Source organism: Nannospalax galili, unplaced genomic scaffold, assembly GCF_000622305.1.
Source record: "Nannospalax galili isolate Female #2095 unplaced genomic scaffold, S.galili_v1.0 scaffold751, whole genome shotgun sequence".
Classification (NCBI taxonomy): Eukaryota; Metazoa; Chordata; class Mammalia; order Rodentia; family Spalacidae; genus Nannospalax; species Nannospalax galili.
In genome coordinates, this window is record NW_008331125.1 from 3,227,429 (window position 1) to 3,242,125 (window position 14,697).

General features: G+C 36.4%; 2 protein-coding genes across 4 annotated transcripts in view; both read right to left on the reverse strand.

Moving 5' to 3' along the window:
• The window catches only part of Ipo11 (importin 11), a 232,719-nt gene that overhangs the window by 71,242 nt on the left and 146,780 nt on the right, over window positions 1-14,697 (reverse strand). For all 3 annotated transcript variants that reach the window (XM_008856308.2, XM_029557873.1, XM_029557874.1), the window contains one exon: window positions 12,812-12,933. In XM_008856308.2, coding sequence (XP_008854530.1) covers window positions 12,812-12,933 — 122 coding nt within the window. The remainder of the gene's footprint in view (window positions 1-12,811; window positions 12,934-14,697) is intronic.
• Window positions 5,683-6,319, reverse strand: Lrrc70 (leucine rich repeat containing 70). The gene has a single exon (XM_029557880.1). It carries the CDS (start codon window positions 6,298-6,300, stop codon window positions 5,722-5,724), a length of 579 nt encoding a protein of 192 aa, XP_029413740.1. The 5' UTR covers window positions 6,301-6,319; the 3' UTR covers window positions 5,683-5,721.

Here is a 14,697-nt window from a genome sequence, read left to right on the forward strand (position 1 = left end):
CGTAAATCAGTAAATATCGTAAATCATATAAAAAGACTCAAAGACAAGAATCACATGGTCATCTCAATAGATGCAGAACAGGCCTTTGACAAAATTCAACATTCATTTATGTTCAAAGTCCTAGAGGGAATTGGACTGGAGGGAACATACCTCAACATAATTAAAGCCATATATAACAAACCCACAGCCAACATCATTCTAAATGGAGAAAAACTGGAAGCATTCCCATTGAAATCAGGAACCAGACAAGGTTGCCTGCTATCCCCACTTCTCTTTAACATAGTACTTGAAACTCTTGCAAGAGCAATAAGGTAAGAGAAGAAAACTAAAGGAGAAATAATTGGAAAAGAAGAGATCAAATTATCCCTTTATGTAGATGATATGATATTATATCTAAGAGATGCCAAAAATTCCACCAGAAAACTCCTAGAAATTATTAACATGTTCACTAAAGTGGAAGGTTACAAAATTAACCTACAAAAGTCTATAGCCTTTCTATATACCAATAAGAAGCAATCAGAGAGAGAAGAGTACATGGTAACACTCCCTTTCATAATAGCTACAAAAAAAAATTAAATATGTTGGAATAAACCTGACCAAAGACATTAAAGACCTCTAAAATGAAAATTTTAAATCTTTACAAGAAAGAGATTGAGGAAGATATCAGAAGATGGAAGGACCTCCCATGCGCACGGATTGGAAGAAGTAATATTGTAAAAATGACCATCCTACCAAAAGCCATTTATAGATTCAATGCAATGCCAATCAAAATCTCCCCATGACATTCTTCACAGAATTGGAAAAAAAAAAAAAAAAAACAACCTAAGATTCATATGGAAGCACAAAAGACCTCGGATAGCCAAAGCATCTCTAAGCACTAAAAATGCGGGGGGATTACTATGCCAGACTTTAAACTATATTACAGAGCTATAGTCATAAAAACAACATGGTACTGGCACAAAAACGGACACACAGATCAATGGAACAAAATTGAAGACCCAAATATGAGTACCTGAAATTTCATCCACCTGATATTTGACAAAGGGGCCAAGAACATTCACTGGAGGAAAGACGTTATGTTCAGCAAATGGTGCCGGCAAAATTGAATCTCCACCTGTAGAAGAATGAAACCAAACCCCTATCCTTCACCTTGCACAAAAGTCACTCCAAAAGGATCAAATACCTTAAGGTGAAGCCTGAAACTCTCAAACTATTAGAAGAAAACATTGGCAATAACCTACATGATATAGGTGTAGGGAAGGATTTTCAAACCGAACATAAATTGCTCAGGAAACAAGGTCAAGAATCAACAAATGGGACCTCATTAAACTAAAAAGCTTCTGTACATCAAAAGAAACACCCAAGGAAGTGAACAGCAAACCCACAGAACAGGAAAAATCTTTACCAAGAACAAATCTGTCAGAAGTTTAACATCCAGAATATATAAGGAAGGAACTCAAAAAACAGAGTCAAGACAAGAAGTAACCCAATTAAAAGATGGGCTAAGGAGCTGAACAGAGAATTCTCAAAAGAAGAATTAAAGATGGCTAAGAAGCATCTTAAAATGTGTTCAACATCATTAGTAATTAGGGAAATGCAAATTAAAATCACTTTAAGATTTCATCTTACCCCAGTCAGACTGGCTAAGATCAAGAGAACAAATGGTACCAAATGTCAGAGACGACGTGGGGAAAGGGGAATGCTTATCCACTGCTGATGGAAAGCCGTGTGGAGAACTCTTTAAAAACTAAAAATGAACCTACTACTTGACCCAGTTACACCAATCCTTGACACATACCCAAAGAACTAATCGTAATGCACAGACACTTGTACATTCATGTTTGTTTCTGCTCTTTTCACAATAGCTAAGAGATGGAAGCAACTTAGGTGGTGTCCCTCAACTGACGAGTGGATAATGAAAACATGATTCATTTATATGATGGAGTTTTACTCAGCAGTAAAGAAAGATGAAATCATGAAATTCACAGGTAAATGGATGGAACTAGAAATTATTATACTAAGTAACACAGACTCAGAAAAAAATGACATCTATGTTCTCCCTCATATGTGGATCCTAGCACCAAATCCTGATAAGTGAGTATGTATCCAGACATAACTACAGGAACCAGGATAATGAAAAGGAATCAGGGAGGTAAAGGAAAAGAAAGAATCTGAAAGAGAAGAACAGTAGGAAACAGGTGTTGATAAGGGAGATAGGGATAAGAATAGGGTTATTTAAATGGGAGGAGGAGGAAGGGTTATACAAGGAATCTTGGGGATAAAGGGAAAGAAGGAGCTGAAGAGAGGTGGGACCATAGGAGAAGGGGATTGTTAAGGGAGAAATGGGAAAAATGGGGGCACTTTAAATGGGGAAACCATGTGGAAGGGTTAGACAGTGAAAGAGATAAATAATACCTAACTAGTTTTCAAAAACCAGAGGGAATCATATTAGTCCAACAACCTACTGACAAATTATACATATAACTAGCTCAAAGAACATAATATATGTCTAGTCAAGGTTTATCTGAGAACCTTTGGTCTTTGCCCAAGCTTTATAGACATAGTACATGAAAATTAAAAGTACCAGACTGGTGGAACTAACCTTCTTGGATGTTTAACAGACATACTTTGAGGCCTATACCAATTTGGTCAGAGGGACATAAAAGACAGCTTTTGCTCCTCACCCTCCAAGGTCGACTAAGTACCAGGAGTCTGCGGAGCATCTCTCAAAATGTCCTGTAACTATGGGGAGTCACCTGTCCTCTTGATCAAGGAGGCCATGGAGACCCCACCAGATGGACTTGAACCAGTGTCCAGTCTACAAAGAGGAGTGTCAACACAGAGGAAACATTTCCTCTATGCTTCCAAGTGGAGCCAGCCACAGAAAAGCAGAACCTTTGACTTATCTTCACATAGATGGAACTCATAAAAGAAAGGAGCCAGGGGCTCCTCCCAAGCCCATGTGACCCAAGGAACATATCCTCAAATGACCTTAGGAGTAAAAATAAATTGGTTTATCTGGGCCAACTGTATGGTCTTAAACACCCAAAATGAAAATATAAACAAAGATTAAAGGAATCAGTATAATTCTTTAAGAGTCCATATACATAGCTAAAGGCTACATAACAAGAAACAATACCAGACAGGAGATACCTTCCTTCGAGTTGTTGACCAGGGTGGCCCAAGAGACTCCCAGACAGTAACCCAGCATAGAACTGGGAAAATGAACAGCAGACCCCAATCTTATCTAAAGGAATATTGGCAACTGATTGCTGCTAGATGAGGAAGAGCTGATCTTCCTGAAACAAGGAACTCTAGATAGGCTGACTAGATTCAGTGGATGGATAAGCACTGGGGAACGGCTGGGGGCACTGACAACACAGTGAACAGTAATGAACAGTAATAGGGATGACAGAGTTTATGGGCTCCAGCAAGGGGTGGGGGGCACATGGGAGGGTGTCACTTGGGATCTTGGGATGTGGGTATATAGATGAGTAAGATTGTTTGGGATGTTCTGTATGAAATACACATGAAACAAATCAATAAATAAAAGAGTTATATTTGAGGAAAAAGCATAAAAATTTGCTTCATGTTAAATAGTAGATGTGAAAAACATTATCACTGAAATCTATCTGATGACTTTAGAGCCATCCTCAGGTGCCAAGGATCTCAGAAAGTAACTGACTATGACTAGTAATTATCAGATATATAGAGATTAGAGACACATGTGCAAACATCTACATGTTAGTTGCATTAAAAATGAGTTTTTTGTGTGTGTGAAACAGTATATTTTAATAATGAAATGGAGATCTTTTTTAAAGGTTAAAACCTCATTCAATTTTATGTCTTATAGGGTTTATACTGAGTACAATACTGTATAACTGTAATAATTCAACTGTAAACCTAAAAATTTACAGCCAAATTTGAAAGAGATGCATCCTACCTCAGGAAAACGTTATTGAATATGTCAACTGTGTTGTAATGATATGCTTCTTCTAAGTATGTTGTTATTAAATAAATCATTTTTAAAAAAAAATTTATTAAAAAATAATTTTAAAAAATCACTTTCTTCTGAAGTTCCATTTTAAATTTAAAAATTAAAATAAATTTTAGAGTAAAACTAACAACAACAACAAAAAATTGCAGCCTAAGTGCTTATGGGTTCTGTTAAGGAGTGTTTATTTTCAATGTTCTAAGATGATGAAAGGTGAAAAATTACTGAATGTACCGATAAATCTTGGGTCCTGAACTTCTGCTTGCAGATATTACATATACATGAATCTCAAATTCTATTTATCTAAAATTAAATTATCTTGCCCCATCCACCTCTTATTCCTTGGCTCCATCAATGCAGCACAAAGCTGCCTATGAAAACAGCCTAGCATCTTTGACTTCTCCTTCACCTGCTACCCCTCAATCATTCACCAAGTTAAGTCTTTACTTTCAGAACATCAGCTTTTGATCCATCCATCCTCCCTGGCCACTACCCTGCGGAGGCCTCCAGCCCCTGGATTAAAGGTTGAGATTACTATGCAGTTAATCCTGTTCCTTCCAGAAAGAGTGACCTTCCTACAGTATAAATGTGATAGTGTCTCTCCACTGCTTAAAATCCTCAACAGCTCTCTATTGCCTCAGAATAAATCATGAAACTATGGGACTGGAGAGATGGCTCTGCTGTAAAGTGCACTGACTGCTCTTGTAGAGGACCTGGGTTAGATTACCAGCACCCACATGGCAGCCAACAACCGCTCATAATTCCAGTTCCATTGGACTCCAATGCCCTCTTCTGACTTCCACAGGCATTGCACAACATGGGTGGACTTACACACATGGAGGCAATACACTCATAAGCATAAAATAAAAAAATATTTTTTTTAAAAAAAGCACGAAAAAGATAAAAAAAGAGCATGAAATTATAATAGCATTCATCATTTGATGCCTCTCTTTAGCTTTGAATCTCACACGACTTCCCAAACAACTATATTGAATTTTAGATCCTGAAAAGCAGAATTCTTTCTTGCTTATTAACCCTTCTGATCATTCTCTTCACTGGGCTAATTTGTGTTTTTCACGATACAGTGTTTTTCTTTTGTTTGAGGCAAGGTCTCACTATGTAATCCTGATTGGCCTAGAACTCACTATACAGACCAGGCTGACCTCCAACTCAGAGAGATCTGCCTGCCTCTGCTTCCTGAGTGCTTGGATTACAGGTGTGCACCACCACAGGTTTGATTCACTTACCATGCTGTACAGTAACGTGTGTCTTCTTCTACTCTTCGAGCTTTACTAAGAACCTCATGTAATTTCTCACAATTTTGATCCTAGTGTCTAGACAGCAAGAGCATAAAGTTAAAACCCTAAATTCAAGTCAAAAAGACTTAAAATATGTCATCAATTATAAGAATTTTGGAAACTCTTAAACTGTTTCCTTATGTGTAAAATATCAACAGTGCAACCTTACAAGACTTTAGGATTAAACACGATTTGTGAAGCATTTAGCATAATGTTCGGTGTGTAAATAGTTGGCCACTGATCTTGATACAGTAATATAAATATCTGCAGAATAAATACACTTTACAAATGACTAGTAAACATTTTAATAATCCTAAAATCATATAATTTATTGTTTCCAAGTAAAGTATATAATCCTATAAGATTTAATTTTATTTAGGTCCACATGGCACAACAGGATTTTTTTAAAATAGCCAATATTTACTTTAATTACAAAGCAGAATGTTCAAAGAGAATGACCTGTGCTTCATTTTCAGGAACAATTTGTTTATGAAGCCTGATCTGTTCCAAACAAGCACTTTCCAAAGAATTTGGGGAGGTGTTACAAACTGAGGTATTTACATTATACCTTGCTGACTGATAAAAGCTATAATATTCAAGTCTATTTTCAACTGAGTTTTCTGGTGTCTTTAGTTTTTGCTTAAACTGAACAAGTTTGTAGATTAAAAAGATTATTAAAATACAAGCTAAGATGAAAAAAGCTAACAAAATGTCAAAAGCCTCATTTAACTTCTCAACTTCTTGGATACAAATTAGAGATGTTTCTCCTGACATAGAAGCAGCATCAATCTGAAGAGCACCATTTTTCTCCAAGTTCAAGTTAACAGAAGTAGAAAGCTGTATTTCTACAGGTAAAACCGTAGTAGTCTCTAATGGATTACCAAGGGTATTTTCTTGAACAAATCTACTGGCAGGTGAAGTACGAATTCCTTCCCAGATGGTAAAGCTCTTGGTCTCAGTGTTTTCCAAATGTTTCCCATCTGTGGTTATTTTATGCCAGGACATCATTAGTGCAGTGGTCTTGTGATGAATATGAAGAAAATTTACATCCAAGCTCTGGATACATTTGTCGAAGGGAAATGCAATTTGTAACGTCAGTCCATTTAATATAACGTAACACTCTGCCACACATGGAAGGGGGATTCTGATAACAGATGTTTACAGTAACGGCTGAAGAGGCTAGCCAGTCTTGAAGACCCCAAAGTTTGCATTCCCAAGATTAGAATCTGCCTGAAGATGAGTCAAATGAAGATAATGGCTTAAGGACCCTTGGATGTAATTCTGTAAGATTATTAGATGACAAATTAAGGATCTTCAAAGTGCTCCCATGTTTTCAAATGTATCATTTTCAATGCTCTGTTTCTATATAAAGATAAATTGTTTAACAAGCTCATTGGATCAGAACTTAATTTTCTAAATAATTATGACTTCACTAAACCCACACCTAGTAACATTTTTATTTGTTGCATTTTTTAGGACATATTCTACTTTGATAAGACTTTTAAATGCAAAGGGGTATTTCAAAAGGGTGATAGGATAGTCTCAGGATTTTAAAGTACATTTAATGGTACTTTTTCTAGATATAAATAAAAGGGCTCCAAGATGGAGAAATTCTGAGTCTGATCTCCTCAAAATTTTTTTGTTCAATAAATCAAGGATCTGGGAACAGCTGTACAGACAAAGGTACCCAAGCACAGTGAGGCAATTCCTCTACAGACTTGGATATTGAACTGAGACCAGATTGCTAAAAATTCCTCTCAGAACAGAAGATACCCGATTAAACTGTAAATACATATTATGAAGCTGTGATAGTCCCTTCAATATTTCAGGCCATAAGTATTTTATAAAATTGTTGAGACAAAAAATATAAATGGCCTAACTGAACAAAGGCCTTTGGATATTCATCCACAATACTACAATTATTCAAATACAATGTTACAATAAAATTAAGTAGTGGTAATTCTCTTTCACTTAGATGAGAGATATTCTCTACTTACATACAGAAAAACTGTACTTTCAAGAAAGTTATTAGGAACATGTGAAAGGCCGAAAGTAGTTTGTCTCCCAGTAAAAAGCTGACAAACAATCAGTGTAGTATGAAAGGCCAAAGTCAGTTGATCTCCCAGTGAAGAGTTAGCAAAAAGATAAACATCCTAATATCTCTTTATGAAGTAATACAAAATATCAGGTAAAAATCATAGGCAAGGCAGACAAAAATCATAATCCATATGTAGCTGTTATTGGTTTTCTGATCGTATCAGAATTGGCTATAAAGAGAAGGCAAAATCTGAAATCATCAGAAAGTTCTTAAAATGAAAGTTTCAAAGTACTGAAACTTCTGCATTCTATTTAAACTAAGATCAGCCAATAACATCTTAAACCATACCATGGTGACAGTGTAACACAGTGTAGTAGAACAGCTAATACCTCCAGCCTGTTAAGCCCACTCTTTGGCAACAATAATTCAAATTTAATAACCTATGAAGTGTTTACTGAGATAAAGTATTACAATTGCCTAGGACAAATGCAAAAAATGGTGTAGAGATAACAATTTTTGGATATATGTCCCAGAATCAACAAAGTCTAGTATCAAATAACAGCTTATGAAAATACAAATACACTACAGAAAAGTCAAACTACAGTTTTTCACAAAATTCAATTATTTTTCATTCCAGCTAAAAGCCTATACTCAAATACTCTTACCAGGAACCAGGCAACCATGTTACCACTGACTTGTTCAAGTACAGATTTTCATTTTAACTCTGAAGAGCAGCATTTCTCCACTCCATTTCTTTCTGGGCCACTCTGGACCTCCAGGCCTCCACCTTTTTTTAGTTTTAAAGCCACAATTTGCTCAGGAAACGCCACTCTTCACATTGGTTCCTCTACAGTCAATGTGTAAAATGGGTTGCCATGGATACAGGAAACAGTGAGACAGGAAGCAAGTTTATCTGTCCTTTAAAAGCATTGTTGAAAGGAAATCTCAGGAACTTATTTTTTCAGAATGCATTCAGTTTGCCTAATATATTTTCTCAATAGCTACAACTTAAAAACAGAGTTCTTTTCAAAGCCAGATCCCTGAAAACTTGAGGTATTCAAAATCTAAGTATGAAGTCTCTAGCTATCATCCATACATTTGTATTTATGTGTGTATGCACAAGCATGTATGCATATACACATATGTATACATGTACATGCACATATGGAGGCCAGAGATTGATGTCAGTGTCCTCTATCACTCTCCAACTTACTTTTTGAGACACGGTCTCTCATTGAACCTGAAGCTCATTAATTTGGCTAGGCTAGGTGGCCAATACTTGAAAAATGGTCTCCACTTCCCCAGAGCTGGGATAACGGGTATACTACTACCACACCTTACTGCTGGAATGGGAAGAGACAGTGTCTTACAGGAATGGGATTCTTCGTGGGCCCAGTAGATGGACCCATATTGAAAGACATTCGTGTGTGTGTGTATACACACACACACACACACACACACACACACACACACACACACATATAAAGAGGGGAAGTGCGGATAAGGGAGAGGATCTAAATGCCATTGAACTATATAGTATGAAAATCACAAAAATTCAATAAAACTTTCAATTAAAAATATATTAAATTAATACTGGTGTTGGGCATTGTGGTACACACCTGAAATCCCAGCATTCTGAGACAGGAAGATTAGGAATTCAAGGCCATTCTGGATTACATAGCCAGATCTTGTCAGAAAGGAAGAAACAAAAAAAGAGGATGGAAGGAGGAGGAAAGGTATGAGATTGCTTACCCCCAAAAGTGAAGCCTAGATCTAGTAAAGCTGCTAGATCCTCCAACAATATAACTAGATAGGTAGATGGGTTAAGATGGAAAATAGGTCTCATAATTGCTGAAGTTGGGCGATGATAGATGAGTCCTCATACTAGTCCATCTAATTTTAAACAGCAGCTAATAGACATAATCATAAAGTCACTGTTCGTAGCTAACATCACCTTCTGTGGAAATTAATTAACGAATTATTTTTTTAAAAGCACTTAAATGCCCAAAGAGCTGCACGGATACTGATAGGGAATTCTGAGAAATCATTTTACTGCTATTTTCTTTTCTACTCAGAACTGCAATTACAAGAATGAGGCAACCCATGTAAAAGAACCGTCCTAGGCTACCAGGGCATGGCCTTTAAGGGGACAGTTGGATGCTAGTCTCCTCTCTTTTAATGTGAGCTTTAGGATAAAGGCAATAATAATCAAAGAGGACAACAAGTTGAGAGTGTTTGGGGAGGTTGGAGGGGGAACTGGAGGGATAGAAATAATGAAAAGCAATACTCATGTATGAAATTCACAAAAAAAATTTTAAAAGAATATTACTCTGCAATAAAAAAGAAAATACTAATAATGCATGTTACAATATGAATGAATCTTGAAAACATTATGCTGAGACAAAGAAGCTGGTCCTGAAAGACCACATATGAACAGTCAGGATACTAGTAAATGGTTACAAACAGAAAGTAAATGACAGGTTGCCAGAAAGAATGAGGAAATGAAGAACAATGCTAAAAAGTAAGCTATTTCCTAATGTATTGTGGTAATAGTTACACAATTCTGGATACACTAAAAAACTACCAAATTTGGGGCTAGAACAGATGGCTAAGTGGTTAAGAGCACTGACTGCTCTTACAAAGGACCTGGGTTCGATTCCTAGCACCCACATGGCAGCTAACAACTATCCATCACTCCAGTTCCAGGGGAATCTGACGCCTTCTTCTGACCTCCACAGACACTGCATGACACGGGTACACTTACATACATGCAAGCAATACTCTCATACACATAAAATAAAAGTAATAAATAAAATTCATTCTTAAAAAACTACCATATTGTGCTGTCCGCACCCCCAGCCCTTTAATTGGGTTAATATGAATTAGAATACATTTTTTTAAGTTTCTAAGACTTTTTTCTTGAGAATTCTTACTGTACAAACCTATTAAATTCTTAGTCTTAAGGATGTATGGAAAAGAATCTCATAAAAGACTCATTTTCTTTAAAAGATGAAAAGAGCATGGTATATTAAATGAGAAATGCCCCCATAGGCCCAGGTATTTCAACACTTGGTCCCAGTTGGTGGCACAGTTTGGGGAGGCTGTGGAGAAAGTCACTGAAAGATTATAGCCTGCGCTACTTCCTGCCTGCTCTCTGCTTCCTGTGTGCCAATGAATCTCAGCTTCCTGCTTTTGACACCATGATTCCCTTCCTCACCAATATGGACTCTCCCTCTGGAACCATAAGCTAAAATAAACCTTTTCTTCAGTAAGTTGCCTTTGTCATTGTATTTTATCACAATAACAAAGTAACTAATACAGGAAGGAATATGCTCAAGCACATTTAAATTCTTACATGAACATGGTCGTATATCTTTAGCTTATTATAACTGTTAAAAGAAACAAATCAAGTGCAAGTTTTTTTAAAGATTCAAATAAAAGCATACATATTCGAAATATTCACTTAGCAATGATCATATTAAGCTAATTGTAATTCAAGTAAAATGGTGTTTGTGGTTCAGTAACTGTAAACTTTCACTTAACTATACATCAAAAATGTTATTTTTTGGAACCTACTACTAGTCTAATGCTTTAAAAATGATCAAATGTCTGAGCATGGTGGTGCACACTTGCAGTCCCAGCAAACAAGAGGCAGAAGCAGGAGGATCACTGTAAGATGAATGTTAGCTTGGTCTACAGAGTGAGTTTTAGGTTTGCAAGGGGAGGGCTATAGAGCCAGACATCAATACAAATACAAATAAAAAAATGACAACAAAATTTTTTTAATGTATAAAAGCATACTTATGACTTAGAAAACTAAATAATAATAAATTTCCCAATACTACTATTATATAGGCTATTTTTGCAATAAATGAGAATTATAGGGGGAAACATGTCCAATCTAAGCAGACTTAGTAAATCTGATCACCACAAACTTTTATTACAAGGCATTTTTCCAAGAAAGTGAGACCTCATTTGTACATAGCCAGCTGTTTGCTGATTCTTTTTAAATTATTCAGCTGGCTTATATTTCCCACTGGTGGTACACTTGAATCTTAAAAAGGAGATTCAAAATGCTTAAAGTAGTTAATTTCAAGGGGCACTTATATGTGAAACTCTTAAAACATTTTGAAGGGATGAATCTGTTTTAAACAGCAGAAGGCAAATAATTACTATCATTCTAACCTGCAAGTAGTAGTTTTGGTTTAACATATGCCTTTTAAGAAAAATTCTTTTAAAATCATTAAAAGAAGGTATACGTAAGTAAGCCTAGATATTTTCATGCAAAAATTAGCTGAAGTACTACCCTCTGTCTAAATAATATAAGCTTTTAAAAAAGGGTGGATAAATCGAAACTAAAAACATTTAGAATCTGAAAATTATTTCAGCTAAAAAAAAGTAAAAGAGGTTGTACTTCACTACTGCCAGAAAGAAAGGGGAGGAGGAAGACTGTAAAACTTGCATTATGCTCAGAAACTGGCCAAGAAAACGCAGCAAAGGACAGGCCAATGAGGCGACTCAGCAGATAAGGCACTTGCCACACAACCCATCAACCTGAATTCAATCCCCAGAATTCATTACAGGTGGAAGGAGAGGAATTGACTAGACAATGCTGTCCTCTTACCTCCACATATGGGCAGCGACATATTCCCAGCAATTCCTGCCGCCAACACCCGTAACATATCATAATACAGATGATGATAAAAATAATAAATAGATTTTTTAAAGGCAGTTGACATATACAAAATAATGTATATCATTCCCAATGGTTTTATCATGAAATATACACAACAAATATTACTGATACAATTGGGTTTCTTTTTAGTCTTTAACCTGTGCCATTTCTAGCCATCTCTGAATAATCTCAATACCATTACTTTATCTCTTACAATACAAGAACAAAATAATTACGTATTCTTTACCTAAATAAACATACCAGAGTATATAAGGAAAAATACAGATTTTGAAACTGGACTAATGTCACTAATTTATTACTAGGTAATACATTCTCTAAATATTCCCTAAAATGTAAAGATCCAATATACTGTCATTATTCTTTTCACACAATATCCAGTCTACAAGGCTGTTTTTAGGTCCTTAAAATTCAAACTACAAAAAAATAGGAGACCTGTAGAATGGCTCAAAAAGGAAGCCATTCTGCCACGAATTAGGAAACCTAATCAGTACCATTGCAACATGCCATGATTCCTGGGCACTCAAAGATATCTGGATAATTAGACTATTTGCTTGTTCTTTTTTGTTTTTTGTTGTTGGGGTGTGTGTGTGTGTGTGTGTGTGTGTGTGTGTGTGTGTGTGTGTGTGTGTGTGTGTGTGTGTGTCTTTCTCCATTTTCTAACGGGGTCATACAATGTACTCTAGGCTGTCTCAGTCTCCAGAGTGCTGGGATTACAGGCATACACCACAACACCAAAAGATGTTATAGTTTAAAATAAATCCAACTTTAAGAAACCATTTCCTCACCTATTATCAGATGGCAGAAGAGAGAGCAAAGCCAAAGCTGAAAGTTTTCTTCTTTCAGGCTGCGTAATGTTGTCCATTCGATCAACCCACATCTCAATCATGTTTCCTAAAAGCTGGTCCATCTGAAAGAAGAGAAGCTATCTTAAAATGTTTGAAATTCTGTTGCTTATGTTATCTTATTAAAGGTAAAATCTGAGTCACAGTTAAAGTTCAAATAAAGCAAACCACAGAACTGAACACTGGAATTAGGACAAGTCTCAATCTGGAGAGGAACAATTTAAGCAAAACCAGAAACTGACTCTAATTAATCATGAGACTCAAACAAATGTATTCCAAACCTGTTACACAGCCAATGAGCTATTTTAGCAATTTCATTTAACAAATCAATCTACACCATTCTTCCTGGCACACTGAAAAAGTACATGTTATTTTTCAAAGTTGTCAATTTTTACTTATAGTTTTTTTCAGTTGGATGATTACCAGCCAGTGTTCTATAATTTGCCAGAATGATTTGCTACTCTGCCTCTCAGAACACCAGACAGGCTGCAACCTCAACCTGCAGAATTTCAAAGGGACGCAAATAATTTCCTATGACACTTAGAAGCTATAATAAAACTAAAGACAAAATACATGGCATAGTGTAGATTGGGACTGATGGCTAATGTCATGTAGGCTCAGCAAGTGCTCATTCATTCAGCCTAACATGAGAGTAAATATTGCTCTAAAATATTTTGTAGGCCAGGCATGATGGCATTCACCTTTAATCCCAGCACCCCGGAGGAAGAGGCAGGCGGATCTCTGTGAGTTCAAGACCAGCCTGGTCTACATAGTGAGTTCTAGGACAGCTGGGGCTACAGGGAGACCCTGTCTCAAAAAGACCGAAAAAAAAAAGTATTTGCAGATTTAATTAACAGTCACTCTAAATTGCCTTTTGGTAGAAAATCTGTCTTCTCTCTATCCATTCATTTCCTCTGTCCCTATCTCTTCTCCCTCCCCTCTTCTCCCAAATTAATAAAGAGCACATACTGCTCATGTGCACTAAAAGTAGGTCTGATGTAACGGGTTTTCTTATGAATACTTTTCTACTTCTTCTCTACCTTTAAAAAAAGTATTCAGTGCCAAATCGCTACCTTATAGATGCAGTCACATAAATTCAACCTTACACTGTCATTCTTTTCTACTTTGGTGCTCTTCTGGTCTGCTGCTCAACAGTCATGCAGTATTTCTAGGAAACAGTTTACATATTATTTCCAATAAACAGGCAAGATTTAGTTGAAGATCACTATTTGAGTTTCCTAAACTATGTGGAGTCTCTGAGATGGCACAGTGAATTCAAAGAATCTTTAAATTTATTGAAACATAGCAACATCTGCAAAGTGCTTCAAGAACTACAAACTCAAGGTAGTTCCCAACTATAGTACTGCAATCTTTTTTATAACTTCCTATCTTGAAAACTACTAAACAAAAAACAAGGTAGGAAAGAAAACTAAAGAACAGATGTCTAATCTGATATCAAGGTTTACAAATTTCAGTCTTAACGGCTGGAGAGATAGTTTAGCAGTTTAGTTTAGCAGTTTAGAGCACTGGCTGCTCTTGCAGAGGACTTGGATTCAGTTCCCAGCACCCATATGGCAGCTAACAACTGTCTGTAACTGCAGGTTGAGGGGATTTGATGCTCTCTTCTGACCTCTGTGGGGATTGCATGACACAGGTGCGCTTACATACACGCAGACAAGACACTCAAACACATAAAATTAAAAAAAAATTTTTTTTTTTTTTGGTTTTTTTCAGACAGGGTCTCCCTGTAGCCTCGGCTGTCCTGGAACTCACTATGTAGACCACACTGGCCTTGAACTCACAGAGATCCACCTGCCTCTGCCTCCCGA